The sequence below is a fragment of the Pelodiscus sinensis genome, chromosome 3 (assembly GCF_049634645.1).
Source record: "Pelodiscus sinensis isolate JC-2024 chromosome 3, ASM4963464v1, whole genome shotgun sequence".
Taxonomy (NCBI): Eukaryota; Metazoa; Chordata; order Testudines; family Trionychidae; genus Pelodiscus; species Pelodiscus sinensis.
In genome coordinates this window covers 41,526,300-41,540,925 of record NC_134713.1, presented here as the reverse complement: position 1 = coordinate 41,540,925, position 14,626 = coordinate 41,526,300, and the positions used below count along the sequence as shown (strand labels likewise).

The following is a 14,626-nucleotide window of genomic DNA, read 5'->3' as shown; positions in this document are numbered from 1 at the left end:
GCTGCAGCAGACAAGAGACTTCTGTGGTCCCCAGACTTATAAAGGGGGAGAATAGTAAAGCCTGCTGTCAATAGTTGTTGCTATGGCCCTTGTGAGCATGGCTGATCATACAGTCCCCAAACCAGGGGAATCCATCTCTAAGTAAGAAAAACAATCTAAATAAAATTACTTTCTATTATTTATTTTTCACCAAATAAAAAAGCCCCACAAAACCTCCACTTCCATTTCTTATTCTTGGCACATAGACATCTAAAGTCCACAAAATCTAGCAGTAAGAAACATGCCACAGTAAGAGATAAGGTGGTTGAAGTAATATCTTGTATTGGATCAACTTCTGTTTGAGAGAGAGATGTGCTTTCATAGACTCAGACTTTAAGACCAAAAGAGACAACCATGATCATCTAAGTCGGATCCACACGTTGCCTGACACAGAATTTCACCCACCCACTCTTGTAATAGACCTCTAACCTCCGGCTGAGTTACTGAAGTCCTCAAAGATATAAAATTACACAGAATGCATCAGTTATTCTAATTTAACTCTGCAAGTGACCCATGGGCTCATGTACAGAGGAAAGGGAAAACCCACAGGGTTTCTGCCCATCTAATCTGGGCAGTGGGGAGGGGGAAATAGTGGGGCGAGAATTCCTGTGGACTCCAAATATGGTGGTCAGTTGGACCCTCATTATTTTGGCAAGACCCATCAGCTAGACACTTGGGAAAGAATTCTCTGTAGTAAATCAGAGTCTTCCCCTTCTAATGTTCCTCACCTGCCTGTTTATTTGCTACTAGCAGGTGCAGGCAGTCAAATAATACTAAACTCTTTAGAAATTTATGTAGCTCGGTTTTGAAGCCAATTAGGGTTTTTTTTTGGTCCCCCACTATTCTCCTTGGGAGACTATTCCAGGGGTTCACTTCTCTGATGGTTAGAAACCTTTGTCCAGTTTCAAGCCTTAGCTTATTGACGGGCAGTTTAGAACAAATAGATATATTTGTTCCTCAGTCCACGTTGTATCACGCTGATGCATTTACAGAAAGCAATATTCTCTTTTGAGCTACAAGGAGCTGAAGACTGTTGCAAGAAAGATTCCTCTCCAACATGGACCCAGATGGTGCCTCCCTTTTTCATACTCACCGAAGCCTTGGTGAAAAAGAACTGCAGAGGAGCACAAACCAGAGACTCATCTGGAGAAGCAGCTAACGCAGGGGCTTGTTGGACACACAACTTTCTACAGATTTGACTGGATTTCCTGTACGCTGTGCTGATGGACTGTTTGCTCCAACCCTCACTTTCTACATCTCTTCTTCTCAGCTTCACTCCACAACTTCCCCCTTCTCCTTTCCTGTCACACTTGTCTTCCTTTTACTTTAGCTTATCACCTAATTCCCCTAACAAAATAATCATGACACTGAAGTGGTAGTCTGTGCCATCATACAGCTTTTCCTCCTCTCCTCTCCTCTACTCCCTGTCTGCCTTGCCTAGGTCTGGGCAAAATTGAGCCCCTCAAGCTGGATCCGGCCCACGAATGCAGTAGGGAGCCCCAGGAAGGCTTCCTGCTTGCCTCACCCCAATAGCATGCAGCTCAGAAAAATTGGCTGATGGCTCGTTTTTCTTTCAAAACTCTTGAGCCTGTAGGAGGCTTCATGAGTTGACCCTGCTCCCAGCATAATCCCACTGGCCGATTTCACATCCCTTTCCCCTCTGGCTTATACTTATTAGCACACTCATGTGACTCCTGAAGCCTGTGCAAGGATGGGACAGGCAAGGAGACTGCCTCAGAAACGTGCTGGACTGGTGGCTGGGAGTCACCCAGGTAAGTCTCCCAGACAGCCAGCCTTTGGCACTCCAGGCTCTCCCTCCCCCAACCCTCTGCCCTCCACTCCTGCCCTCCTACCCCACATAAGCCAAACTCTCAGCTCTCTTCTGCACCCACATACCTTCCCAGAACCAGCACCACAATCCTCTGCCCCAAGTCAAACCCCCACCCCTGTCCTAGGTCCCAACCCAAACCCCTGCCCCAGGTCACAACCCTGTCCTGCCCTAGGTCACAACCCAAACCCCTGCACCCCAGACCAGTGCCCCAGATCACAACCACCTCCTTCACCAAAACTCCCTCCCAAACCCCACACTCCCTTCAGTACCCTAATCTCTTACACCAAGCTCCTTTCTGCACCCAACCTCCATCCCAAACTCTGCACCTCCTCCATTGATATCATGGAAAAGTGCAGCCCTTGATCAATTTCCAAAATCTTGGAGTGGCCCCTCCATCAAAAATTATTGCCCACTCCTGGCCTAGGCTGTTTAGACTGCAAGGTCTTTGGTGTAGGGGTTGCAGACTACGCTATCTGTACAATGCCCCGCTCTTTGTTGGTTCTTAGTCACTGCTATAATAAACATGATTAATAATATATGAAAGATCTTGCAGGCACTCAGTTGCAAAGCTACTATCACTGTATAACCATTTACTCAGTACCATACATGGGCATTTATAAAACATTCCAAGTTCCTGAAACTTTTTAGCAAGACAGAAAAGAAAAACAATGGCATTTTTATTTGACTTTTGTTCACACAAACCTGTTTAATGAAGACTGTTAAAACCATGCATGTTAACTGTTTTTGTAAAGAATAATTCAGCAATCAACAGTTACAATCATAAAATCTTCAAAAAAATATTTCAAACAAGAATAGGAACAGCAAAAAAAGTTGAAGCAGCATCTGGCTTTTTTCTGTTTAATGAAGAAATATTTCAAGTTGACTTCGGTGCATATTAAGAAATCACATACAATGCTCCAAACATCCTATACATGAACAAATCATAACAATTTTCAAAAATTTATCAATTGTGAAAAAAAATGGTGTAAAAGTAGCAGGAGAATAACATTCAAAATAAACAGGCCAATTGTTTTGTTTTGCTGAATCAATTACAGTATAGATAGTATAAACATGGGAGAGCCAAAATTCTAGTCATTAGCACCTCCAAAACAGCAGTAACTCTGCTACAAGTGAGTTAAATCATTTGCATTCATTTGTATTGTATACTTAAGTGTTACTATTAATTTTTGGACTGTTACATGAAATCATGACACAGCGAGGATTCATTGTAAATTTATATTTCACACGTCAAAGTCAGATTACCAGAAGAACACTGAGTTCTGATTGTATCCACTGAGGCCATTCTGTCAAGAACAGCTCAAGCTGCATGACACACATGGGAAGCACATTTGCCTGTTACATAAAATGGCTTATTTTTCCATGGTTTCAAGAGTCTCACAACAATACTGTTCTAAACATTGTTCCCTGTCATTGTTTTAATATGGTTCATCAACACCTCTTGCGGAATGAAAGGCATAAATATGCCCAGTGACAAAATCCATTATTACAGAATATAGAGTTACAAACTGAAAACTGTACTGGATCATTGTTAAGGTGGACTTGTAAATATTCCTCTATAAAATGTTAAGAAAAATATGTATTAAAAGCAAGCGCTTGCTCAATTATACTGACTATGATGAATTTGAGATCTATGATAATTTCAAGATGTATATTATTTTAATGTGTTTATGCAATGTAAACACCTTTAAAGCTAATAGAAGATGCACATTTAAAGGTTGGAGAAGTGAGATAAAAGCATACTCTAGATCTTACATTTCGATGCTGTGAGTCTGATTTATCTTCTCTAGCTGAACCCTACTGCAGATAGTCTATTCCCTGGACAAAAGGAAAGGGAATCTCCCACGTAATACACAGATACAATAGTTACAGAAACCATAGTCACAGGAACCTGCTGACAAGAGGTTTTTAAAAAATATACATTTTTAAACAGGTAAAATACTGGTCAGATATGCATTTCTTTCACAATTATTCATCACCAAAATCATCAATCCATCTGAAGTATATATCAGCTAGGGAGCTGTGAAAGTCTAAGGTAATAGTATAACACTAAATGATTTTTGACAATGAATATGTTAAATCATAGATTAAAAGGCACATGCTTCAAGTTTAGTAGGAACATCTGAAAGTTCCTTGTTACCATAACATACACTCTTGCTGAAGTTATATTATTACCATGTATAATACAGAGTACATCAATTTGCTTTGAGATCATTATGTGGTAACAGGAAACTTCTGAAGTTCACACTGCTTATGGCACATATACTCAATAGGTCTATTAGCTTAGCTGAATCTTCAACAAAGTATTGATGAAGACATATGGTAGACATAGTATAGACATATGGTAGGCTACAATCTGGTTAGGCCACAATTAAACTTAACATTTCATTATACTGCACATATTCTCTTCTGCACAAACACAGAGGACACAAAATAAGCAATTGATTCAATATTAATTATAATTAAATGTTTTGCATATGTAAAATAATTAAATCAGCTAATAATGCAATGTAATCAAAAGATCATGCACTAAAAAACAAAACTTCTTCCCAATGAACAATGGTTCTTAGCAACTTTTTCTCTGCCTTGCATAACGTTTCATGATTTACGAATTTACTTGATCAGCTTTTGAGGAACATATTTAGATAAAATTGAAAAGCAACTAAAAAAATATTAGTTTTGCTGTTAGTTGTAATATATAACTGAGCTGTTGCAATGAACTGAAAAGTTACAAAAATGAAACATGAATAATAGTAGGAGAATATGTATATATATTCCCTAAATTATTGTTAGTAAATACATTCACTGGTGCACTTAAGTTACATATGTATAAAGACATATTTCCACTAATCTTCAGCAGATACAGATGGATGTTCATTCATAGGGAAAGCAATGTGTAATATAACTCAGTTTATCTGTCATTTTTACAGCAAAATCAGTAGCAAATTTGTATAACTAAGAGTATTTTCCCCAGATCAACCACACAGAGATGTAAATCATAAATTCTAATTTATCCAATGTTCAATCAATAAGGCTTTCTTTGCATTTCTTTATAAATTCAGGAGAAAGTTTGGTGCAATGTGCAAGACAAGAGAACATTTTTCTCTCATTGGAGACCAGCAGTTACTTATGCTTTAATACTAACCCATAGGTAGCCAATTAAAGTCCCATATATCCATGTGTTTACATAAAGTTTTCTTCCAAATTCTGTTAGAAGCATACTAGCAGTCAGGCCACCTAAAAACAGCAAGGATGGTAAAGTTTTCTTGAGGCTTAGTTTCGAATGAACACATTTCCCTGGGAACTTGTTTCTTCTTTTAGAATCCTTTGCATCATAAAACTCCATTAGTAACCTGTGAGAGACAAATTCATGGGTTAGTTCAGGTTTAAAACAATTTCATTTTGTCTAATAATTTTATATCTCATCCTCCATTACCTAACAAACACTTATTTAGCAGTGCATATAGCAACCGTTTTGTAATAATAGACAGCATGCTATAGAAATACTGTTAATGAGTTAAAGTAATGCTTTTTATTTGGGTGCTCAAACTTAATCCCTTAAAACACCACAAGTGATTTTTTCTTTGTAATCCCATTCTAACTGTGAAAACAAATCTTTTCACTGTATATTACTGTGTCTACTTCTATATTTATTCAGCACCTAGCAAAACAAGTCTCCAATCTTGTAACATACATATCTTAAAAAAATAATATTTTATTGTCAATAATTCATAACAAAGCAACTCTGAGAACAAAAGGAAAAGTGTCTTCATGTAACAAAACAGGTAATAAATGAAGTCTCTAGAGACTCAAAGGATTTTAAAAATAAACTCAGACACTTTATTCTTACATTCTGAAGTCAAAATGTCTACAGTGGATATTGCTTTACTCGCTCAGCAACAAAATCAGTTTCCGTCTACTGTTTTTAGAGAGCAATATTTTAGTATCTAACTAAATTCTGAAGAAGTCACTTCTACCTATGGCTCTGTTCTGAATCTGTATAGAAGGGATAACAGTACTATATATAGGGATCCAAAGATCAAATTAATTTGTTCATTGTCCTCAATGAAGTTACACCAGGGACAACGACTATCCTGTGAGTTTGAAATGGGATATATCCTTATAGAACTACTTCAATCACAAGTGGCAGCCCTTCACTTATAGAACATATGCAGGGGTATCTAGGAGGTTTGGAACTAGATGAATTAGTATTTACCTACTTATATCTAGCAATAGCTGCCAGCTGAGGAAATTATGGCAGACTATTTCCTGCTGAGCCATGCTGCAGGGGAACAAGAGAGAATTGGAAGGGACTCTCAGCTGATGTGGAGGCATAGACATCTGTAAGTATGCCAGACACACACTGGGAGTGTTTCTCCCCATAGGACATTCCAATGTGGGAAACACTATCTTCTACCATCAATGGAACAATCTGAGGCAATGCAAGCTCTGGAAATGCAAACAGAATTAGTTTCCAGAAAATCCCTACCATTGGGTTATTAACAGAGTAGGTGATTTTGTCCATGGACACGTATAGGAGATCTGAAACTGGTCATTGTGATAATACTAAAAATAAGTTGCTCTGTAGTATATAAAATCTTAAGTCTCAGAGGCGAATAACATTACTCACTTATCCTTTATTTCAAAGCGCTCATGAAGCCATCTTCTCATATACATCTGTTCTTCTGGAATATCTTTCAATTCGATCCGATCAAGGTAAATATGAACTTTTGGGCATTCCTTACACAGAAACTCTAACAAACAAACAACAAAGAACCACAACCAAGTCTTGTAAGTACTTTTTACATGGAAAAAAAATCTAAAAGATATAGCTATAGAATAAAATGTTCAAAACTTCTAAGTGACTTTGAAACGCAAATACCATTTTCAAAAGCACTGAGGGGACTGAGGCTTCTAAGGGATACAAGTACTTCTAAATTTTTAATCTATTTGCTTTTCCAAACTGCATCAGACATCAACCAACCCAACTGGACAACTTGGAGAAAGTTCTTTCAAGATCCTAGTAGCAATCAACTGATGATATATAATGTGGGATTTGATTACCTCTGCTTTAGCATATTTATTACATGTTAGTGGTCATAGAATTATCCAGTCTATGATTTTTAAATTTTGGTTTAAATGGCTTAAGATTTAATACAAATTTTTTGGGTTTCTTTTAAAATAAAAAGTTAGAGATTTTTTTTAAAAAATTGCTTCTAGCTTGAACTATTGTATAACAAAATTCAAGCTACTTTAGCTTCCCTGGCCATCTCTAAGGACATGTCTGCACTCAGTGGAAGATCGACACAGCAACGATCGAACTTCCAGAGTTCAATTTAGTGGGTCTGCTAAATTGAACTCAGAGGGCATTCCCATCAGTGGCCAGTACTTCTGCTCTTACAAAGAGTAAGATATGTCGATGGGAGCAGAGTATCTCAAATCAAGTTACATCGACTCCAGCTATGTACTTAATGTAGCTGGAGCTGTATATCTTGATTCAGCCTTCTCTTCCTTCAATTTTAGTGTAGGCCAGGCCTAAGAAAATGTGGATTACAGTGGAAATAACCTATAAATTAAGGTTGTAATAGCTAAAAATAAATTGCAGTCCTCAAAACATACTCTTGTCCTCTATTAACAGTACCCCTCTCGTCTTAATTGGAATTGTATACTTCTTTTACATTTTATAGTGCTTCTGATTTCAGTATCACAACATTCCTGATAGAACAATGTAAAGTGAATGAAAGTTCCAACCCATTCTGAGTTGGAATTGTGTCTTTTACTTCCAAATCAGGTATTTCATTTACTTTACACGAATAATAATGTTTCAATAAAATTCTGGGGAAACGGCCTGACTGTTGTGCATCCTAAATCACACAGAACTTGGGTATTTTTTTCTTTAGCTAACTTGGCTGTCTGAGATTTATAAAGGCTTCTTTTACACTGGCATCACCACGGACAAGTTGTAGGGATGCTAGTAGTAGGTGGTCAAATCTTGGCTTTTCTGTGTTCTTGATGGGGCACAGGGTTTACATTATGTTTTACAATGATAATCAATATCATCTCATTGATGGTAAACTTGTTTTAAAATATATTCACCTAGAATTATTTCACCCCTCAGCTCAATACCTTTTCATTTTTCAGTTTTTACAGAGAGCATTATATTGCTCGATTGTTGTCTGTTAAGTTGCTTTTCATCTTTTTTTTACCTAATATTTATGTTTAGAGGAGTTCATTACACAAACACTAAGACAATTATGAATAGAACACTTTAATAGTTGAAAAAGCTGTTTCCTTTGCTAGACTATTTAAATTGTTACATACTAATGGATCTTACATGCTGTGTTTTTTTGTGTGGACAATATCACTATGTTCATGAATAATGATGAAAATGTAAGTTTAACAGATAGTAACCATGATGTCCCACCCACAAAAGCCTTCTATGCACCTCATCCTGATGCTGAATTTTTGGAGAAGGTGGCAGTACCTCGACATCTGGACAATCTTAAACCTTAAAAAGGGTCCAAAATTCATTTACACATCATCGACAGGCAACAGATGGAAAACAGATTCCCACTGCAATAAAATGAGTGCCTGTAATTTTATTTAGCAAACAGTGCAACCCATGCAAAATATGGGGTATACAGGAATAGTCAACACTTGAGCAAAAAGTCAGACACACATATGCACCATATCATGTCCTGTCAAAACTGAAAACCATCCTGATTCTTGCACAACCATAACAGTATTATTCTGTGATACCACGGTGCAAAAGCTATACTTGCCAGTTCTTAACTATTCCCTGACATTTTTTTTAAAAGGTGGGGATGAGGAGTGGACATCACATCTTGATGTCAAAATAAGTAGGACAAAAACTTCAGAAGTGGCATATAACATCTCTCTAGAGGAAGAGTATCTAAGTATTTCAATTTTCACATATTTAAGATTCTGAAATAATTTAACAAAACAAACGAGAGATTCATATCTTAGAATCTAATACTGAAACTAATGGAGTAAAGATGCTTAAGGATGCACAGTTTATATTTTAAAACCAAAAGGGGAATGGATTTATTTTAATAAATGCTAATCATGAACTTTCATTAGGGCATAACTCATCCTTTGGGCGAAGGTTAGAAGCCTGAACATGGAACTTTCTGAAATATGTAAAAATGGATTATAGGAAACAAATGGTTGGAAGCTATCATATCAAATACTTTTCTATTTGATTTTAGGCAGCATTTTACCATATATACGGTTTACCTTTAAAAGAACTCCAGCAAGATATCAAAGTTGAAAACTAGGTTTAAAAGATATTTAAACTAGTGTTCTGGAGTACTGTGGAACTTTAACAGTGTACATTAATCATTTCAAGTTTTATTTTATGATTTCATTAGATAAAGAAACAAATAGCTCTTCCCTGACATTTATTTGTACACAATTAAGTAGAAGCAAACAAAACCCCAGCCATTTAAAATAGCATTTCAAAACAATTGTTTAACAGCCAAATGGCATTTTTACAACTGTTCTCAAATTCTATAGAATATTGATTAGATCCCCATGTCACTGCAAAATAGCAAAGAACTACATTAGCCCACGACAGTACTGCAACAACAACATAAAAAAAATGTAGACAAACAGAAGCAAACAGAAAAAAATCCCACAGTGTCTGCAGTTCTTGAAATATAGCAAAACAAAGGATGATTTGATTTCTCATGGTTTGCTACTAAAAAAAAAAAAAAAAGTGATTTTAAAATCAAACCTAAAAAGAAACTGTTCTTTCATGGCAAAGAAATTCCATGTATCTGAGCACTGATGATGGCATTTGCTGAGGAAAGGTAATGCATATGGATCCTTACTTCCTCTTCTAGCTTTTCAGAACAGTTCACCAATATCAAAGTCCTATCCCTCCCACCCATCAAGGTTTTCCCTCTATGTAAATCCAATCTCTTTACTTATATCTGCACCAAACTCACCCTTGCAGCTAAATGGCCAGATTGGCCTGCATCCAAGGCTGCTGTGCTACTTTCTTATCTGCAGCTGCAAATGTTAAAAAATCCTTTTCCCTCCTCAGCCAATCTTCTTGCTCTCAGCTCAAGGACCATTTTTAAATTGTGCTGTCCAGTACATCTATATAAAATGCCCTAATGAAACCAATCATGCCACCTACTTTAGCTATTTTTATTATGCAATTCATTTTAGGGTTGAACGCGACTAATCCATTTTTTAAATTTTTTAGACACACAATGTCACTGCAGCCACTTAACTACTTCAGTGGATAGGAACAATTTATTGAGCTGCTGCTTTTGAGAAAACACAGATGGCATTTGTAATTAAGCTACGAAATCTTATTGTAACAATTTATTGTGCTCAAATTAAATTCAATGTTAGGGTTCCTGACCCTAAAAGCCAATATTTGACAGGTTTTGCAAATCCTGGAACTCACGCAAAATTTGTTACAATATACAAAGAGGGACAAACAAGTCTGAACTTTTTAGCAACAGACACCACATAATCGAGAATCACTAATTGTATCAAACTTTTGATTAGGGACAACTTTAATTATCATAAATAAAAAACCAAGTGTAATAGGTGTTAAATGAACATTAATAATTCGCATGGGATCTAAATAGAATGACTCAATATGGGAGATAACTTGTTGATAAAGCTTTCAGTTTTACAAAATAGCTTAACAGCAACTTAAGATCCAAGAGTATATAACTTTTATAACTAATAAAATAATGACCAATAAAAGAAAGAGTAAGGAAAATAAGGCAATTTAAAATTTTTAGGTCAAGAATTCATTAGTCGATGGTGAAATTCCAAGCCCAGTATACAAGAAAGAATGTATTATTTGGATCCTTAAAAATGTCAGTGATAGTCTCCAAGGACAATCAGATCCCAAATATATTTCAGTCTCAAATAAATATCTAACTGATGGCATTTCACTAGCTAACCTTCCAGTAAAATTCCACCATTTTTTATATAGTACCACCACATTTTCAAAACAGATTAACAACATTTTCAGTCTTCTGTATCGAGGAAAGCATAGACCAGTCCATAAAAGATGAACTGAAAAGCAAAAACCAAACATTCCCTCAAACAGAAAAACACTATTTATATTAACATAAAACTTCTACAGGCAGTCCCCGGGTTACCTACAAGATAGGGACTGTAGGTTTGTTCTTAAGTTGAATCTGTATGTAAGTCGGAACTGGCGTCCAGATTCAGCCGCTGCTGAAACTGATCAGTTTCAACAGCGGCTGAATCTGGACGCCAGTTCCGACTTACATACAGATTCAACTTAAGAACCCCAGGCATCCCCAAGTCAGCTGCTGCTGAAACTGATCAGCGGCTGATTCCAGGAAGCCCGGGGCAGGGGCTTCCTGTAGTCAGCCACTGGTCAGTTTCAGCAGCGGCTGACTTGGGGACGCCTGGGGCAGAGCAGCTGGGGTGCTGCTGGGTTGGTCCAGTAGTGCCGCCGCTCCTCGGCGCTACTGGACCAACCCAGCAGCACCCCAGCTGCTCTGCCCCAGGCGTCCTGATTCAGCCGCTGCTGAATCTGACCAGCAGTGGCTGAATCAGGACGCCTGGGGCAGAACAGCTGGGGTGCTGCCCGGTTGGTCCAGTAGCGCCCAGAGTGGCGCTACGGGACCAACTGGCAGCGCCCCAGCTGCTGTACCACAGGTGTCCGGAGCAAAGCCATGGAGCACGGGGGCAGTGGGACAGCCCAGACGCGCCGTGGCTGTCCTGCTGCCCTCGGGCTCCGTGGCTTTGCTCTGCTTTGCTCCCCGTCCCCCTGGTCTGCAGACCAGGGGGACAGGGAGCAAAGCGGCGGAACACGCGGGCAGCGGACAGCCCAGACGCATCTGGGCTGTCAGCTGGCCGGGCGCTCCGCGGCTTGGCTCTGCTTTGCCCCCCCCCCCCCCGGTCTGCAGACCAGGGGGACGGGGGAGGGGGGCAAAGCAGAGCCAAGCCTCGGAGCGCGTGGGCAGCGGACAGCCCTGTCCGCTGCCCACGTGTTTCGCCACTTTGCTTCCTCTCCCTGGTCTGCTGGAGACCAGGGAGAGGAACGGCCCCGTTCGTAACTGCGGATCCGACATAAGTCGGATCCGCGTAACTCGGGGACTGCCTGTACTTAAAAATGTATATAAAAAAAGACACAAACTCTTCTCTCCCCAGAAATTATTTTTTTCTGGAATCATATTGTCATAGATTGATCCCAAATAATTATTTCAATAACTATGTAAAATATACACAACATAGCTATCTATGTATTCTGATGCTGTGTAAGGATGTAAGCGACTACTCAAGTACAGGCAGTCCCCGACTTACGCGGATCTGACTTACATCGGATCCGCACTTACGAACGGGGCTTTCTCGCGCCGGAGCTCACAGGCAGCGGTCAGCCACCTCGACCTCCGGGGCGAGAAAAGCTGCTCCCGGTGCCCCTGGTCTGCTGGGGACCGTCTCCAGCAGACCAGGGGCATCGGGAGCAAAGCCGCAGCCCCGGCGGGTTTGCTCGCGGTGCCCCTGGTCTGCTGGGGACCGTCTCCAGCAAACCAGGGGCACCGGGAGCAAAGCGGTCCCGCGCCAGAGCAAAGCTTCAGAGGCGAGGCACCCCCTGCTGCCGCTTTGCTCCCTGTGTCCCTGGTCTGCTGGGGGGGGCAGTCACAGCTAGTGTGCCCCCCCACAGCAGACCAGGCTTTTGTTGTGGATCCTGGGGCAGAGCAGCTGGGGCGCTGCCGGTTGGTCCCACAGCGCCGCTCTGGGCACTACTGGACCAACCCGGCAGCACCCCAGCTGCTCTGCCCCAGGCGTCCTGATTCAGCCGCTTCTGGTCAGTTTCAGCAGCGGCTGAATCAGGACTCCTGGGGCAGAGCAGCTGGGGTGCTGCCGGGTTGGTCCAGTAGTGCCGAGGAGCGGTGCTACTGGAGCAACCCAGCAGCACCCCAGCTGCTCTACCCCAGATGTCCCCAAGTCAGCCGTTGTTGAAACTGACCAGCACTGACTACAGGAAGCCCGAGGCACAGTTGCTCTGCCCCGGGCTTCCTGGAATCAGCTGCTGATCAGTTTCAGCAGCAGCTGACTTGGGGTTCTTAAGTTGAATCTGTATGTAAGTCAGAACTGGCGTCAGTTTCAGCAGCAGCTGAATCTGGACGCCAGTTCCGACTTACATACAGATTCAACTTAAGAACAAACCTACAGTCCCTATCTTGTACGTAACCCGGGGACTGCCTGTAGTTGACTATTCACTCCCCCCCCCCACTTTGCTGCCTCTGTATCAGAGGCAGCAAGGGGTAGGGGGGAGCAGGAGCTGATGCTGAGGGGATCTGGCTTAAAAGCTGCCCCCCCCCCCGCCCCCGCCCAGTACCATGTCCATGAAGCATGGAGGTTGGACAGGGGAGGCAGAGCCACAGTGGGAGACGTGGCGTAAGCCAGGAGTCAGGGGCCCCTGCTCACACTGGGTCCCAGAAGGCTCTTACTACATTTAAAAAGCAGAGTTGCAGTGGGCTGGGACCCAGGGGCAGGTAGCCCGACTCCTCCTACATTTAAACTACAGAGCTGCAGCTTATTGACTAATCATGTACTCGATAAAAATTGTATCAAGTACACGATTAGTCAATTATCTGCTTCTGAACATCCTTACTGATGTGACTGGGTTCAGGTAGTTTCTACACTAGACAGGATGACACATTACAGGTCCCTCAAATTATTTAAATAAATATTCCCCAATTCTTATACACTATAAAACAGTAGTCGTCAACCTTTTTATACCCAAGATCACTTTTTAAAATGAAAGGGTAAGCCAAGATCTATCCCATCCCTACCCCAAGACCCCACCCCTTCCTTGAGGCCCTGCCCTCTCCATTCCTCCTTCTCACCATCACTTGCTGTTCCCAGCCATTACTCACTCTCACTGGGTTGAGACAGGAGGTGGGAATGAGGGATTTGGGTGTGGGAAGAGGTGAGAAGTGCAAGCTTTGGGAGGGAATTTGGGTGCAGGAGGAGGTAGAGAAGGGGATGCTGGTTCAGGGAGGGAGTTCCAGGTTGGGGAGTGTTGGGGTCAAGTGGAGGGTTGGGGTGCTGGAGTTTGGGTTGGGGCATATGATGGGCTCAGGGCACAGGTTTGGGGTGTGAGAGTGGTGCAGGATTGTTGTGGAACAAGGCTGGGGGTATGAGTGGTGCAAGAGTTTGGGGATGTAAGAGGGTCAGGGCAGGGGGTTCAGGTGTATAATGGACTCAGAGTTGGAGTGTGCAGGGGGTATAGAAGTGCTACGATGCTGTGGCCAGATGGGGGCTTGTTGCCCAGGGCTCATTTTAAAAAAAAAATTATGTCCCACACAAAATGTTTCAACATTGTCTTTATTTACCTGATTTGGGTCGGGGTCACTGACCCACAGAAAAATCAGTCAGGGACCACACAAGTGAGATTCCCCTGGAGCACGGGGAAGAAAGGGAAGACGAGAAAGAGCACACACTGCTTGGGAAGGGGAGGAGCAGCATATGCGCTTTCTAAGAAGCCAGTTCTGGCATGAAGTCTTGGGACTTTCCCCCCTAAGCCGCATGAAGCTGGAGCGGGCTCGTTTTGCAGGTGGTGGGAGTTTGTAGCCCCAGCAATCTGTCCACTCACTCTAGTGTCATAAACTTTAGCCAGCATTGGATCATTTTAAATTTCATATTGTATCACAGCATTTATTACTGGCAAGGGTTTAATTTGTACCATTCAGAATACGTTTACTG

At 41.2% G+C, this 14,626-nt stretch overlaps 1 protein-coding gene across 2 annotated transcripts in view; it reads right to left on the bottom strand.

Moving 5' to 3' along the window:
- Window positions 1–2,530: 2,530 nt before the first annotated feature.
- The window catches only part of AGPAT5 (1-acylglycerol-3-phosphate O-acyltransferase 5), a 76,259-nt gene continuing 64,163 nt past the window's right edge, over window positions 2,531–14,626 (bottom strand). For both annotated transcript variants that reach the window (XM_006137757.3, XM_006137756.3), the window contains 2 exons: window positions 6,519–6,642; window positions 2,531–5,241 (listed from right to left, as the gene is read on the bottom strand). In XM_006137757.3, the coding sequence (XP_006137819.1) occupies window positions 5,016–5,241; window positions 6,519–6,642 (350 nt within the window). In that variant the 3' untranslated portion in view covers window positions 2,531–5,015. The remainder of the gene's footprint in view (window positions 5,242–6,518; window positions 6,643–14,626) is intronic.